The sequence below is a fragment of the Rissa tridactyla genome, chromosome 1, assembly GCF_028500815.1.
Source record: "Rissa tridactyla isolate bRisTri1 chromosome 1, bRisTri1.patW.cur.20221130, whole genome shotgun sequence".
NCBI lineage: Eukaryota > Metazoa > Chordata > Aves > Charadriiformes > Laridae > Rissa > Rissa tridactyla.
Window position 1 is genome coordinate 147,365,650 of NC_071466.1, and position 13,413 is coordinate 147,379,062.

A 13,413-nucleotide genomic window follows, 5' to 3' on the forward strand; every position below is an offset into this window, starting at 1 on the left:
AGGGCTCTTGTGAGAATCAGAACTCAGTAATCAATCTATACTGTGTATTATGACCATCAGTGCTGTGGTCAGAGTATGATGGGAAAACGGCTCCTTTTAGAGGTTCCTTAGAACACATCAGATTTGATCTCCAAGTCGCTGAGGACAAATGCCAGCTTTTTTGAATTGGTGACAGTCACTCTATCCCTTCTTTAAATGGGAGGAACATGTTGGCTTCAGGAAAAAAAACAGCATCTTCAGGAACAGGCCAGGATCTAACAGCTGTTTCAAGGATACATCTGGTTTACAAATGGTGGTTGCACTGGTGTCATTGAATGCCATACGAGTAAGCACCTCAGCATTTCTCTTACCTAGCACTCTCATAATAAGTGTGTATAGACCAACTGCAAGAGATTTCAACTCTGGCTGAACGCATCTGAAAGAAAGAGGGATAAGTATGAGCTATTTGCCTACCTAGTGCTTAGATAGGCCTATTAAACTGCCGTTAATTACCCTGAATTTAATACTCTTAATGATAGAAAGCCAAGCTGTGGAAGGAGAGTGCTTCCTACATCTGCTGAAAATACATTAAGTGGTATGAAAAAGGTGAATTAGTCTATTGTTTTCCATCACATAGCGCCTGGGAAGTCCATTCACTAAGCATAATCAAAGAAGTGAAATTTTGAAGTCATAATCACAGTCTATCCTAGTCTTATTGAAATGGGGTCTCCAAGTGCCTTAACTCCCTGGCATATACGTTCCTCACTTCTTGGGAAATATATTGCTCTAAGACAAAAACGTTGCAAGTAGCTGCATCAGTGCAGCATTTTTCTATTCTCGAATGCCATTCCTCTGTACAGTGCCACATCTTGAACTAGACAAAGCCATCTGGCAATATGCCCGTCTGTTTCCTGGGGAACCACTCTCCAAGCGTCAGAAATGGGCACTGGTGTTGAATCCATTACGCATCCAGCCTCTGCCATCTCCTTACAAATACTAACATGGTCAACACTCAGAAAGGCGTCTCACAGAGATGAGGAAGGCAGGGGAGCTTGCATTCTGTTTTCCATGCTCATTTAGGATGACATCATTCCCTTAGGACTGCCACTAAATCTGCCACTAATGCATTTTTCTACCAAGTGAGCTTTCTCTTCAGGTTAATGAAAAGTATGTGCTAATTTGTATATGTGGTTCCAAATCGCATCCTGGTACGCCTGCACTTGTGTACCTCAACAGACATGAGCACAGGAGCCTCAGACTGAGCCCTCAGAGGTCCTGAATTTCCAGACATTTCATAAGCACAATCTGTTAGGGCAACGCCACATCCGGAAATCCTGACAAACGCATGGCATTTTCAAAATCCATACATCCAGAATATCCAAGCGGAGAAAGAGGACATGTTCTGGAACACCTGGGTGTATGACAGGCCTAAGAGAAACCACTTTGCAGTAGCTGGAAGCAACACACTAGAAGCGACTTACAGACAGCAGCAAAGTAAGGTTTGATGCTAACAGCTACAAAACAAATGGGAAATGGCGAAGCTCATTAAAGAAAGCGTGCTATGTTGTAAGAGAGTCTTTTTTGCTAAGGAAAAGAGAGAAACCTAAACATAATTTTGATCCCCTCTTTGGAAAGCCTCAACCTTTGGTACAGAGTTAGTTTTACTTACCTAAACATAATCATGTATGCTGGGGTACCTCCCAATGCATAACAAAAGCCACTTATGACCTGTATTACTGTGTAATAAATAAACTTATTTGAACAATCGTCACTTTTTGGACATTGCCCCAGGGTGGCAGAGTTATTTCCTGTCCATGAATTGCTGGCTGCAATACAGCTGCAGTTATGGAAGACCTGGAAGACACAAAGCAGATTTGGTAGAACACTGGTCATGCAATGGGGAGTCCTGCCTCCAGACACAGGCAGCACCTGAAGCCTTCCTAAGCGTCCCCTTCCTATCTTATTTGCCTTTCTTGAGGCAGTGGGCAGCAGCTTCTTCTTTTCTTTCCCACAAAGAGTGCTTAGAGTCAGAAGGGATCTTCTGTGCCAGCACGTCTTTGCCAGTCCACATAGCAACCCCTTTTGGAAGGTGTTTGGAGTACTTCCAGCAACTCTCAGGCTGGCCTCAGCCTTTGTGTCCCTGGAGGGCAGCTGAGGGGGAACAGTGAGGCTCAGGGAGCTGTGCCTTTTGCTGCTAGGTCACACCACCTGGGAGCTCACTTGTCTCTGTGAAAAGCACCTGGATCACGGGTCCCTCTCTGCTAACGCTGATCCACCAGAGGTATCTCATGGTTGTAATCAGCAGCTACCTGCCAAGACACAGCTCATGCAGAGCCCTGAGATCAGCAGTAGGAGCTGATAGCTTGGGTGCTCCTAGCTATAGCTTTTAACCAGGCTTGAGGAGCTTGAGGGTGTGCTGAGGTAAGGGGAACTGTGAGCTACAAACCTTAACCTCTACAGAGATGGACTTGTGTGGGAGGCAGTAATTCCACTGTGATGGGAGTTGCTGAGCCCTTCTCCCCTGCCTCCCACCTTAAGATTTTAAGCAAAAAAATGTCTTTTCAAGAAGATGACTGTAGACATCAGAGAGAAACGAGCCATAAAGGAAAATCAGTTGGAGAGAAAATTCTGTCTGATTGCAAGAGACAGCTCTAGTCCGTGTATCTACTGGAGTGATCATCTGACATCACAAAACATGGGAATGACACAGTCCAATGAAGGCTTACATCCATGGGCTGGAGCTGTCTCTCTGGGACTCTGAGCATTATCCCCAGCAATCTGTGCTGAGCAGAAATCAGTCAGCCAGAAAAATAAGCAGTATCCTGCCATTCCAGAGTTTCACAAGGAGGAAATAAGCTGCCTCCCCTCAAATAATTCTTCATATTTACACATCAATGATCGGCATCAGGGAAGATGCTACACTATCTTAGTGTACTTCAACTTGGCTAAAAACCTCAGGGCAGCCAGAATGATGTTTTTGAAAGGCAAGCCATGGACAAACTTCAGACATGTAACCGCTCTGAATTGTTCGTTTCCCCCTCTTGTTGAATTTACAAAAGATGAAAGCTACGATCTACAACAAGGACCTAGGGCTTTTTGCCCAATGTACAGTAACTCAGAGAAATCCCTATGCCTTCTGTGCTGTTTGTAGCCAGAAATCATAAATACTTTACTGACTGGTGCCCAGTAACTTTGGTTTCCCTTAAATGCATTATACTACTAAATCACAGATGTTACATGGAAAATAAGCTTATACAAAACCCCGGAAACTGAAGTAGGGTCCTACCATGTTCTTTCCATGTCCCACCGAAGCTGTGCACCCAGCTAGGCATGCCGAAACGTATGTGAGTCCGTTGTCTCCACACACAGGATCCCACACATTGGAGGCACACTTGCAGTCAGAGTTGCACTCAGAAAATATGGCATTTTCATGGTATGGAATGGGTTTGCTTGGAAGTTAAGTTGAGACAGGTGTAAGAACTTTTAATTCAGTGTTGAGGTCAGTGTAATCCCTTCTGTGTGACAGTGTTGCTGTTCTGAAACCCACCTCATACGCCCAGAACATACGTTTTCAGAGCTGAGTCTCTACAGTGTTGATCTCTTTGCTCGAGATTCCAGCTCATTTGCACTGATATTAAAGTGATTACTAGGTTATAAAGAATTTTAAAACAAATAAAAATGCTGCTACTGATTTTTGGTGGCAGCTGTAGACAGAAAAGAAATATAATAGCTGAAAGGCTTTGAGATGTCAGCTCGCCTATCCCCTAATTGTATAGAGAGCTAGCAACAGTTAACAAAGCCTTATCAAGTACATATTTAGCTGTCGGTAAAAATACACCAATTATAGAAACCAGATTTCCTGGTATCCATAATTAAAAATACTCCTTTCTTAAAGCCTAGCATAACTCTTCCTAGAGGATACGGAGAATGCAGTATTCCCTTTTACTTTCAGACATCCTTTAGGTATTGAGATCTGTAACAAAGAGGGATGTCTTCCCTCATCTTCTCCTTTCTGGGTTAACTAAGGTTATGTGCTTGCCATCTCTTTCATCTCAGTGCTTACTAAGCCTACTCCCTGGTCCACCGTTTGCATTCTTAGTGAAAATGTTGCAGGATATAGGACAAGCAACAAACAACTAGTCCTCTAGTTCCGATAAATACAAACAACCTTGGCATCCTGCCTGTCCAGTTCCACATTTTCAGCTCTGAACCAGTATGGCTTGATAAATGAATCATAGTGAAAAATTATTGGACTGCGGGTAAGTCTTCAGGGAGACGCAGACAGGTTCACACTAGCCATGAGGTACTCTGAGCAAGCTGGACATGAGGCAGTGACAACCCATATGCTGGTGTGTCGCTGGGTCCCTTGGACAGCCAGATGCTAGCACCCATCCCCTGTACCGGCATCTTTACTCACTCCAAGAAAAAATAGCAGCCAGTAACTTGTAAACCCTGGTTCTCTCTTGAGAGGAGAAAGCATCGTCAGTTGTCATAAAAGCTTCATTTTGGTTTACAGCAGGCTGAGAGTCTAGCATGTTGCGATCTTTCCATCTCTGTTCAGGATATGCTGCCAATGCCCTCTGTTACAGACGCTTCACCCTTTGACTGAGTCCGAATACACTTCGCTAGTAAAGTGCTTCTGGTGTAGGGATAGCGCTGTGTGAAACAGCAATGCCATCCTGCATACAGCCAAACCACCATTAGCAATTTCGCTAATGTATTTCTAATTAATCTTTAACCAGTGTTGTGCTTTGGCAGGCTGACACTCTGCTGACCAACAAAACTAACAGAATGCTGACACATGGTAGCGTTCACTTTCTCTTAAGCATTGCAAAAGCGTGTTCCTCTTTTATCCTTGATGTCTTGGTACCTTTTTTGGACTATTGCTGCCATAGAGAAAAACATACTCTTTTTCATTTTATACTCACCCTTCATAGGACACTGTCATTCCTGCTACCACATGATTATCACAGCCAACGAAAAAGTGCAAGAGAGCAATGGTGTAGGCCAAAAATGACATGATAAATGCAAACTTGGTTGCTCCAATGATGCTCATTTTGTACTTTTTCATTATGAGCCCTCCTAGGAAAATCCCAATACTTACAGGAGGTAAGGATGTCAACCCTGAAAGAGATAACAGAAGGGGAATGTCAAAATAAAAGAGTAACACTGGGTTTAAGAGCCAACCTCTATCCTCAGCTTGATATCCCTGGCAGCTTCATTTTGTATTAGGATGACTCTAGGTGGCTTTGCGCTCAGCCTAATTCCTGGGTTGCATATGCTATCTTTGAAGTGCCTAACCCTCAAAACCTAACTCCATTGCAAGGCGCTTGTCAGATGTTTCAGCATTTAAAACTCCCACACCACGTTCATTGCATATTTGCGATGCTCTTACTATACTATTACTATACTATACTACACTATACTATACCATACTATACTATACCATACTATACTATACTATGCTATACTGTACTCTGGTCCTATAGGCACCAAAATTGTAGTTTGTATGCTACCTTTGTATAATTCAAGTTCAGAAGAGATCACCGTTTACATCAGACTGTTCTGCAAGGAATTCAGTCCCAGAAAAAGCATGCCAGAACTTCTCTCCATGCACATAAGCAGTTATTGCACAGCGCAACTCACCTATTAGAAAGTTAGATTTAGATGTAGATTGTCCATACTGCTGTTCCATGTACTTTGGTTTGTAAGTCAAGAACCCAATAAAGCTACTGAACTGTAACACTGAGCAACACAACAATGTAAAGTACATTCGATTACTCAATACTTTTTTCAGGGAGGTATAGAAATCTGAAAGAAAGGGATATATGAGTTGGCTTTGAAAGATGCGTGGCATAATTACAGTTGAGTAATCTATGAAACTTAGAGCAAAATCCTTCTCTCAGTTGTCCAAGTGCAAGTCATACTGATCTTCATTTACATCAGAGTATCTGAAAGCAAAATCAGGTTCTTGAAAAACACCAAAAGTTGAAATACAGGAAGAGAATCCTAAAAGAGGACAGAAGTATGGGTTAAAACTCGGGCGCTCTAGTGAGATCTGCACGTGAAAACTGAAGGACACCACAGAACAAAGACTCTTTCAGCTTACAGGAATATCATCACAGGTTCAAGGCTAGGTGAGAGATGCCTTTGTGGAGATGCCCAGTGTCTTCCATTGGGATCTGAACAAAGGAGAATTTGACTAATGATGCAAAGCTATCTCTTCCCCACACCTTTCCATTCCTTTCTTAGCTTCACGACTGCCCAACCAGAGCTGATATTCAAGCCTGCTGTACTTTCCTCAGGCAGCAATGAGCTTCAGAGTCTCCATGAGCTCTGTGATCATCAGATAAATAATTTGGCTTTCCATATTGAGAAAGGAACCTTCTAATATTTTCTTTAGATGCCGATAGAGAAACACTTTTTCCACTGTTCAGTTTTCTTCTAGCACAAAATTTTAGAGGTAGGTGCCATCAGGCGATGATGCATTGCAGGTGATGCATACAGAACCTCACAGTCTCAGAGATCTTCTTGATCTTTGACTTCTAATAATCTTCAGTAGACCGCTCCTTTCCTGGGGATAGCTGACTGGTTTAGACTGAAGTGCAGGAGAGGCAAAACATTCTGCAGAACTATTACCTTCCTGCTGTACATTGTGCCTATTGCTTTTCACATTTATACAAATTAGAAACACTTGCCTTTCAATACTACTGACCACTTCCTTGGCTTAGATTTTGCAGGAGAAAGCTTCTTCCTTGTGGCGCCCATGTTTTCCAAGAGACCAAGTGAAGTTTTGCCATTATTGGCTTCCTCTGGCTTTTTCAGACTCTTCGGCAGGAAGCAAAATGGAACAGCAGCTAGGAAATTGGTTACTCCAGCTATTAAAAAACCAAGCCACCATGCACCCACCCAGCGGGAATCCTGTGGGGTGATAGTGATGCTTCCTAGAATTGAGGGAAACAGATACAAGTTACCTAAATGAAGAAGTTGAACCTTCCCAGCCTTTAGCTGACAAAATAGCTACATTTTACAGTGTCTGACTTTCAATGGTAATAATAATCATCTAATGACAGATCGTTCATGCAGTGAAAGCCTCAGGAATCATATCCTGAATGGTGTTATGTTTCATCTGCCTTTCTACATGACATGCTGACTGCCATTTTGTGGCATACATGGCAACGCAGAGGTCCTGATCCAACACATAGGAAACCAAAATGGGTAGCAGACAGGCCTCAAGCATGGAGTCCTTTTAGGGCTGATACATTTCTGCTGTGATCATCATCTGCTAAACTGAGTTGTTCTGATTACTATTAAGCATATGGGCATTCTCTGTGGCATCAGTGAGATTAGCCATGACTTTAAACTTTGTATTGCGAGGAAGACAAGAGTAGTTGGTTGTATGATTGTTGCACTCTGGCATGTCTGGTGGTGGACCAACACCATAAGACTTTTCACTGTGTGACCGGCATTGGCTCACTGTCCTTAAGCTTAAGCAAAATCAAGCTTAACAAAGGGCAAAGACAAAATAGTTCATCTATCTAGCTGCAGGATCCTGAGGATCTGAAAACTGCTCTTTCATGCTAGTAAAACAGGATCATCCGCTGCTGCTGCTACACCAGGCCTTTTCCTGAAAAAGCCATCACCAGCCTGCACTGTCTGAATTCCCATCCGGCTGGTCCAGCGGGTGGGGAGCGGGGCTGGCCAGGAAAGACCACCTCAGAAATGGCCCTCCATCCTCTTCCAGTGAAGGGGAACAGGGTGCAGGGCCATGGCACACCTGCTCCCTCTGGCATTTTGCAGATGTGATTACATACCTGTGTTTTCTTTTTATCTGAATCAGCAAGGGCTGGCAAAAAGTGTATAATGTATTGCAAGCACGACATGAATTGTAAATAATGCAAAATGCTCAGTTGAAACGCTGGATAATCCACCAAAACTGTAAAACTGCTATGTTAGCAGAATCCTTTCATTAAGACACCAGTGTAGTAAAACATCGTCTGTGAGAGTTCTTGGTGCTAATTTTTAAAGTTAAACACGTATTTTAAACCGTTAATCCTAAAACACAATTTTAAAATATGATCACTGCCTAATTCTGCCTTTACCCTAAAGACTTCCAGTAATTTAATAAAATTGTAATAAAGTATATAATAAAATTAATGAACTCAATATAAATTAAAGATAAATTATATTAAGGTAATTAATATAATAAAAAATATATGCAAGTACGTAGAGTAACATGTTATCAACAGGTTTTAGTTTACTTTCACTTTACCTCCATTTTGCTTACCTAAATCCACAAATCCAATATCCACATACAGTTTTGCACATAAAGATCCCAACAGGAAACCAAACATTGGGCCCAACATGGCTATTGTGTGCAAACATGCTGAAAATATAATGAAGGAGATGCTAGTACATTTGAATGGCTGAATGTTTTCTTCTGCAGAAGATGATTCACCTCTTATACTATGAATCTATCAGTTTACTTCATGTTGAGATTACCTACATACACAGGAACATCCTCTTCTTTAGCAAAATCATCAAGATAAGAGATGCCCAGTGGTGTTATTGGTGTCTCACCAATTCCACGTAACATGTTTCCCAGTAAGATATATATCCACATATATGATGATGGTTCCTTCTCACAGCCTGCAGACAATGAGTTTATGTCTTTGTAATAGAATAGTTGAATGGGAAACAGTGACAAAGCACAGGAAATTCAGCACATGAAGTGATTGTAGTTTAAAATTTATTGTATTAACTGCATTATCCTTATGGAAGATTAAAGAAAGGCCATCAACGACACTTTACCTTTTAATAATCTTTTAATAACACTTTCCTTCACCTCCATTGTATTTTGTGTCTAGAAATACAGGTAAGTATCACCCATCAGAAAAAATGCCCATGTAAAAAAAATGTCAATTGGTATTGTCCTCAATATATTATCTGGCATATAAGATAAATCTTAAACTTTAGAAGTTTGAGATGGTTTCTGGGGCACAGCTTGGCTCTTTCTCTACCTGTCACACACAAAGCAACAAGTAAAACAGCTATATTCCATACAGTAAGGGAAAATTATATAAATCTCCATTTATTTCCAGTTAACTCTGCACAGTTTCATATGCTTTCACACTGTCTCTTCTACTTCCCTCACTCCAGGGTAATTGAATCCCTTCAGAAATTTCTTTGTAGCCACTCTCAACATCCCCTTCAGTGTTGGGTGATTTTACTATAATTTGGAAGTACGAACATGGGAAACTAGGGATCTGGATCTTAGTAATTTGTATTCTCTGGAGGTTTCTTCTCAGAATTAAACGCACTACGTGCATTTAGGTGTTGGTAATTTTCCCAGACAGGTAGAGAAATCGAACTGAGCATCTTGCATGGGGCAATAATTTAGTCCACTTGCAACCAAGGATAAAACTAGCTCCTCTATTTGTACTTACACTTACAGTTCCTTACCTGATCGTGAGACTTCCAACAAGGTTTTGTTCACACCTTGGTGTAGGGAACAGGGATTCATGCTTGAAGTTAAGTTGGCTGAAGAAGCCGTATGTGATGCTGTCTCATACTTATAGCTGAAAACACACAATAGTATGTTTAGAAGCAGTGTTCATGAGGGAAATACTAGCGTAGTAGGGCAGGAATCACTTGACTGCAGTTTCCCCGAAGAGAAAGGTATCTTTCTTTAAATGTCAATCCAAAGAACTACTAACAGAGAAAAAAAGAAGATTATTTAAGCCCATTTTGAAAAACCAAAACACTAAAATGAAGAACAAAGAAAAGTTAGAAACATCTGTCTAGAACACGTAACATTTTAAGCTGTAAAATTCAAAAGGACTTTTGAAAGTAATTCAGGTAGAATTGAACAGTCAGTATCAAAATTTAGAGTCAGGTTCAAGTGAGCTCCCCACGCCCACCCCACAGTCAAGGAGAAAAAGAAGACTGTCTTGAGTGTGAGTCCTGCTTTTCATCGTAGGTTCATATTTTTGGGGTTTGTGGGGAGGAGAGGAGTGAGGAAGGGAGAAGTCATCCTCAAGAGGTACCTGTTTGCTTGATTGATAACTGGCCGGGGTTTAGCAAGAGCTGTTGTATAGCAGCATGTGAATAAAGTTATTGGCTAAAAGACACTCTTTAGCTGTATTTACAGGAGCAGAGCAATGCTGCGGGTCAGCAGCTGAGCAGTTCAGGTGCTGGAACTGTTCGGCTGCTTTAGCATTATCCTTTTCCCAGACATGAGCCCTGCTGAAGTGCAAAGTACAATTAGCTTAAGGAGAACAACACGGTAAAGCACACATTCTGCTTCTAGGAACTGGACTGGCTCTGTTAGATCAGGCAGGCTTATTTTTCTGCTTGAAACAAAGAGCATTCATCAGGACAGACAGTGCAGAACAATTTCGTCATAAAAATTCAGGAACAGGTACATGAGAAACTATGTGAGTTTCCCAGTGGAAACTTGAGCAAGATGCATAGTTTGACTTTAGCAGTAGAAAATACAAATCTGATGCTAGTGCAACATGCACTGTCATGATTAAAAAAAAAAAAAAGGCGTTCCTTAGTTTTCTTTTTACAGTAGTATACCTAAAATTATGCTAATTCATTTAAGAGAGCAGCAGAAATATGTCAGTCTATGCTGTCACTGTATCAAAGCTATGGCTAGAGACATTATTGCATATAAGTAACGGGCAGTAAATCTCTGAGCCTGGAGAAGATGAATAAAAATTAGCTTAACCAGCCATGGAAGGTCAGTTTAACCAGCCATGTGCATTTTGGAACAGAAAAAAACCCGTTGTACCAGTTCTTCCAGCACTGATCCATCTGCAGGCTCTGCGTGAAGCTGAGAGTGATGAGCAGCTGTTTGCCACAGGAGAGCAAAATACACAATCTTACACAACAAGGGTCTGGTTTCCTCTTTCAAGCAGCAGAATTTCTTCCAGTGAGCACTTTTGTAGGTTGGTTTCTTCAATGAGTGATGTCTGAATCCCTGATTTTACATGAGAGTTACCTGTTACTATAAAGTCTTATTTCAGGTAGACATGCCACTCAATATGAAGCTACCCACTCAGGGTTTTGAGGTCCTGTTCAAAACAGTTCAGACTTATTCTGGAAATCATATAGGTGCATTCTATATCCCTTACCATTTTACTGTGGTTCATAATGGTTTGACTTTCCTGCCTAAATGATCCTGACATCTCTGTTAGCAACAAATGACGTCACTTTCTTAGGGTAACACTGATTTTCCCAATAAGATTTTCTTATAGTTAGCCATTCAGGAAGAGTATATAAGTCGCGAAAGCAATAGCATCTGCATAGTACCATGGCTGGAGATTTTCAAAGCACAATATATTTTATTTGAACCTTGAATATTCATAAGATTTCCATAGGCGTTTCCTCCTGAAAAAAATAATCTAGTGATTTCGTAAAATCATTTCCTTCTCTGCCTCTTTTCTGAACAAGTCTGACTAAGATCTAAAGCATTTTGATTTTCCAATTTTTTTTTGAGAAGTTGAACTTTTACTTCAACAGAACCATACTTTTCCAACCAGATAAAATGAACAGCGATGTGTGTGTCAAACATGATTCCTTGCACATCGAGGTGAGGGTCTATAGGCCTTTGGAAATCTAAGACTTAATATACACCAAGTTTCATTCAAAAACCAGACAGCAATATCCAATTCCAATGTTAGGTTACCTAAATTAATCTTAATTGGTACTTACTATCCCATGAAGAAATGAGGCATTGCTGTTAAAAGACTTCCCAAAGCCATAGTAAAGCATCCGGCAGCGATTACTTTGGGCCTATGAAGTTTAGCTCCAAAGTAGCTTACAAATGCAATCACCAGCAAGTTACCTGGAAGTTAATGAACCAAAATTAATGCCAGATGCTGTGCCTCGTATTTCTCGGAACAGTTTTCTGCATGTTATGGAATGTCAATTACCCATCTCAAAGCTCCCATCGACGAAACCAACAGTAGAGGATGTCAGGTCAAACCTTCGTTCAATCTGAGTGATAGAGCTTTTCATAATCGTACCAGACAAAGTTTTACTCAAGTAGCTGAATGATAAAGCAGCGAGAAATGCCTGAGGAAAGATTAAGACAGAAAATGGGAGGCAGAGGTAGGGAAACTGGTCACAGAGGGATCGAATACATTTAAAACTCTGTGGAGCAATCATCATCATGGTGTACACTTGTTACTCAAATTGCAGCGACGATGTTGTGTGCGAATTTTCACGTACCCTAATGCTATGGAGCACCAGAGTGATCTCTCGGCAATGTCTGCTCCTGACCTGGTTTTCCCTGCTGGAGAGGGCTGGTTCTAGGTGCTGCACTCAGAGCAGCTGTTTGCTTCAGGGTTCAGGGTTGCAATGGCCACTTAATGACCAGAAAGCCTGATCTTCCCCGCATAGCTGGCCAGAGGTTTTCCAAAGTAGAGATCCTATGGATTGTGAAACTTAAATTTGACAAACAACTCATTGGGGACTGCTTACCTTACTGACATCTTGAGGTTAAATTTGTCAAAAAGCTGAGGCCCAGTGTTGGGCAGCTAAAATGGTGGGATTTCTAAATTTCTAGGTGTTGCAGAAATGTAAAATTTGCCAGAGGTAAAATACCTCGTCAAGATAAATTTACTGACAGTAGCCCAACCTAAAACTAATCTTAGCCCCAGTTATCTTCTGCCTGAGACACGTCACATATTTTAGGCCAGTTCATAACTGGTCCTAACTCAAATGTATAGATAGCCATGGCATCAAAGTAAAGGCCTTATGCAAGTTTTTTTTATGATATTCCCATATGTGGAAGGTGGTAAAGACCGATTGAGTTAATCTCTGTCTCAAATGATATATTTTGAAATGTGTGGATTATGGCTCTGTCACCTGTGTACCATATACGTCATAAAGAAAAGCTTAATATTCTTTGTAATTTTATAGTTGCTTCCACCAACACACATTGTGGCTTTTGCAAATAAAGATGTATTTGACAAAAAGTTAAACTAAGTTTGTTTAAATATTATCCAACTATTTCAACATAGTTTAAAAAACAAATAGACTTATTGCTCACTGGGTAAAAGTTCCAATACAACACAACATCGGGTAAGTAAACAAAAGTAAATATAGATTTAGACTTTGCAATACTGTCTACTTTAGGAAATGAAGCTGGTCCTGGAAGAAAAACTTGAAAATAGGTATATTTACATTCTTTTTATCAGGAATCAAGAGAAAAATCTCACAAGTGCAGGCTTTGCCCTGACATGTTTTATTTTTCCTGAGCTTGACTGGCAAAAGGTCTGTGAGAACCTCATTTCTTGCCCTATGCCAGCAGTGCTTTTATGGGTTTTGGCTGAAATCACCATGATTTCATGGTGAAATAAGCATGAAAACAGAAAAAAAAATTAATTGGGTATTTTGGGTTTGAAAATGCCATCCAAGGTAAAC

The 13,413-nt window shown here is 40.9% G+C and overlaps 2 protein-coding genes across 2 annotated transcripts in view; one reads left to right on the forward strand and one right to left on the reverse strand.

The window, feature by feature from the left end:
- The window catches only part of LOC128909185 (solute carrier organic anion transporter family member 1C1-like), a 64,481-nt gene that overhangs the window by 50,715 nt on the left and 353 nt on the right, over nt 1–13,413 (forward strand). The window lies entirely within an intron of this gene.
- LOC128909246 (solute carrier organic anion transporter family member 1C1-like) overlaps nt 1–13,413 on the reverse strand; it is a 31,361-nt gene that overhangs the window by 2,933 nt on the left and 15,015 nt on the right. The window contains exons 3-13 of the mRNA XM_054200659.1: nt 11,919–12,060; nt 11,698–11,830; nt 9,442–9,557; nt 8,482–8,628; nt 8,267–8,365; nt 6,678–6,923; nt 5,626–5,790; nt 4,908–5,103; nt 3,266–3,428; nt 1,649–1,833; nt 351–415 (exon numbers count right to left, since the gene is read on the reverse strand). Of these exons, the coding sequence (XP_054056634.1) occupies nt 351–415; nt 1,649–1,833; nt 3,266–3,428; nt 4,908–5,103; nt 5,626–5,790; nt 6,678–6,923; nt 8,267–8,365; nt 8,482–8,628; nt 9,442–9,557; nt 11,698–11,830; nt 11,919–12,060 (1,657 nt within the window). The remainder of the gene's footprint in view (nt 1–350; nt 416–1,648; nt 1,834–3,265; nt 3,429–4,907; nt 5,104–5,625; nt 5,791–6,677; nt 6,924–8,266; nt 8,366–8,481; nt 8,629–9,441; nt 9,558–11,697; nt 11,831–11,918; nt 12,061–13,413) is intronic.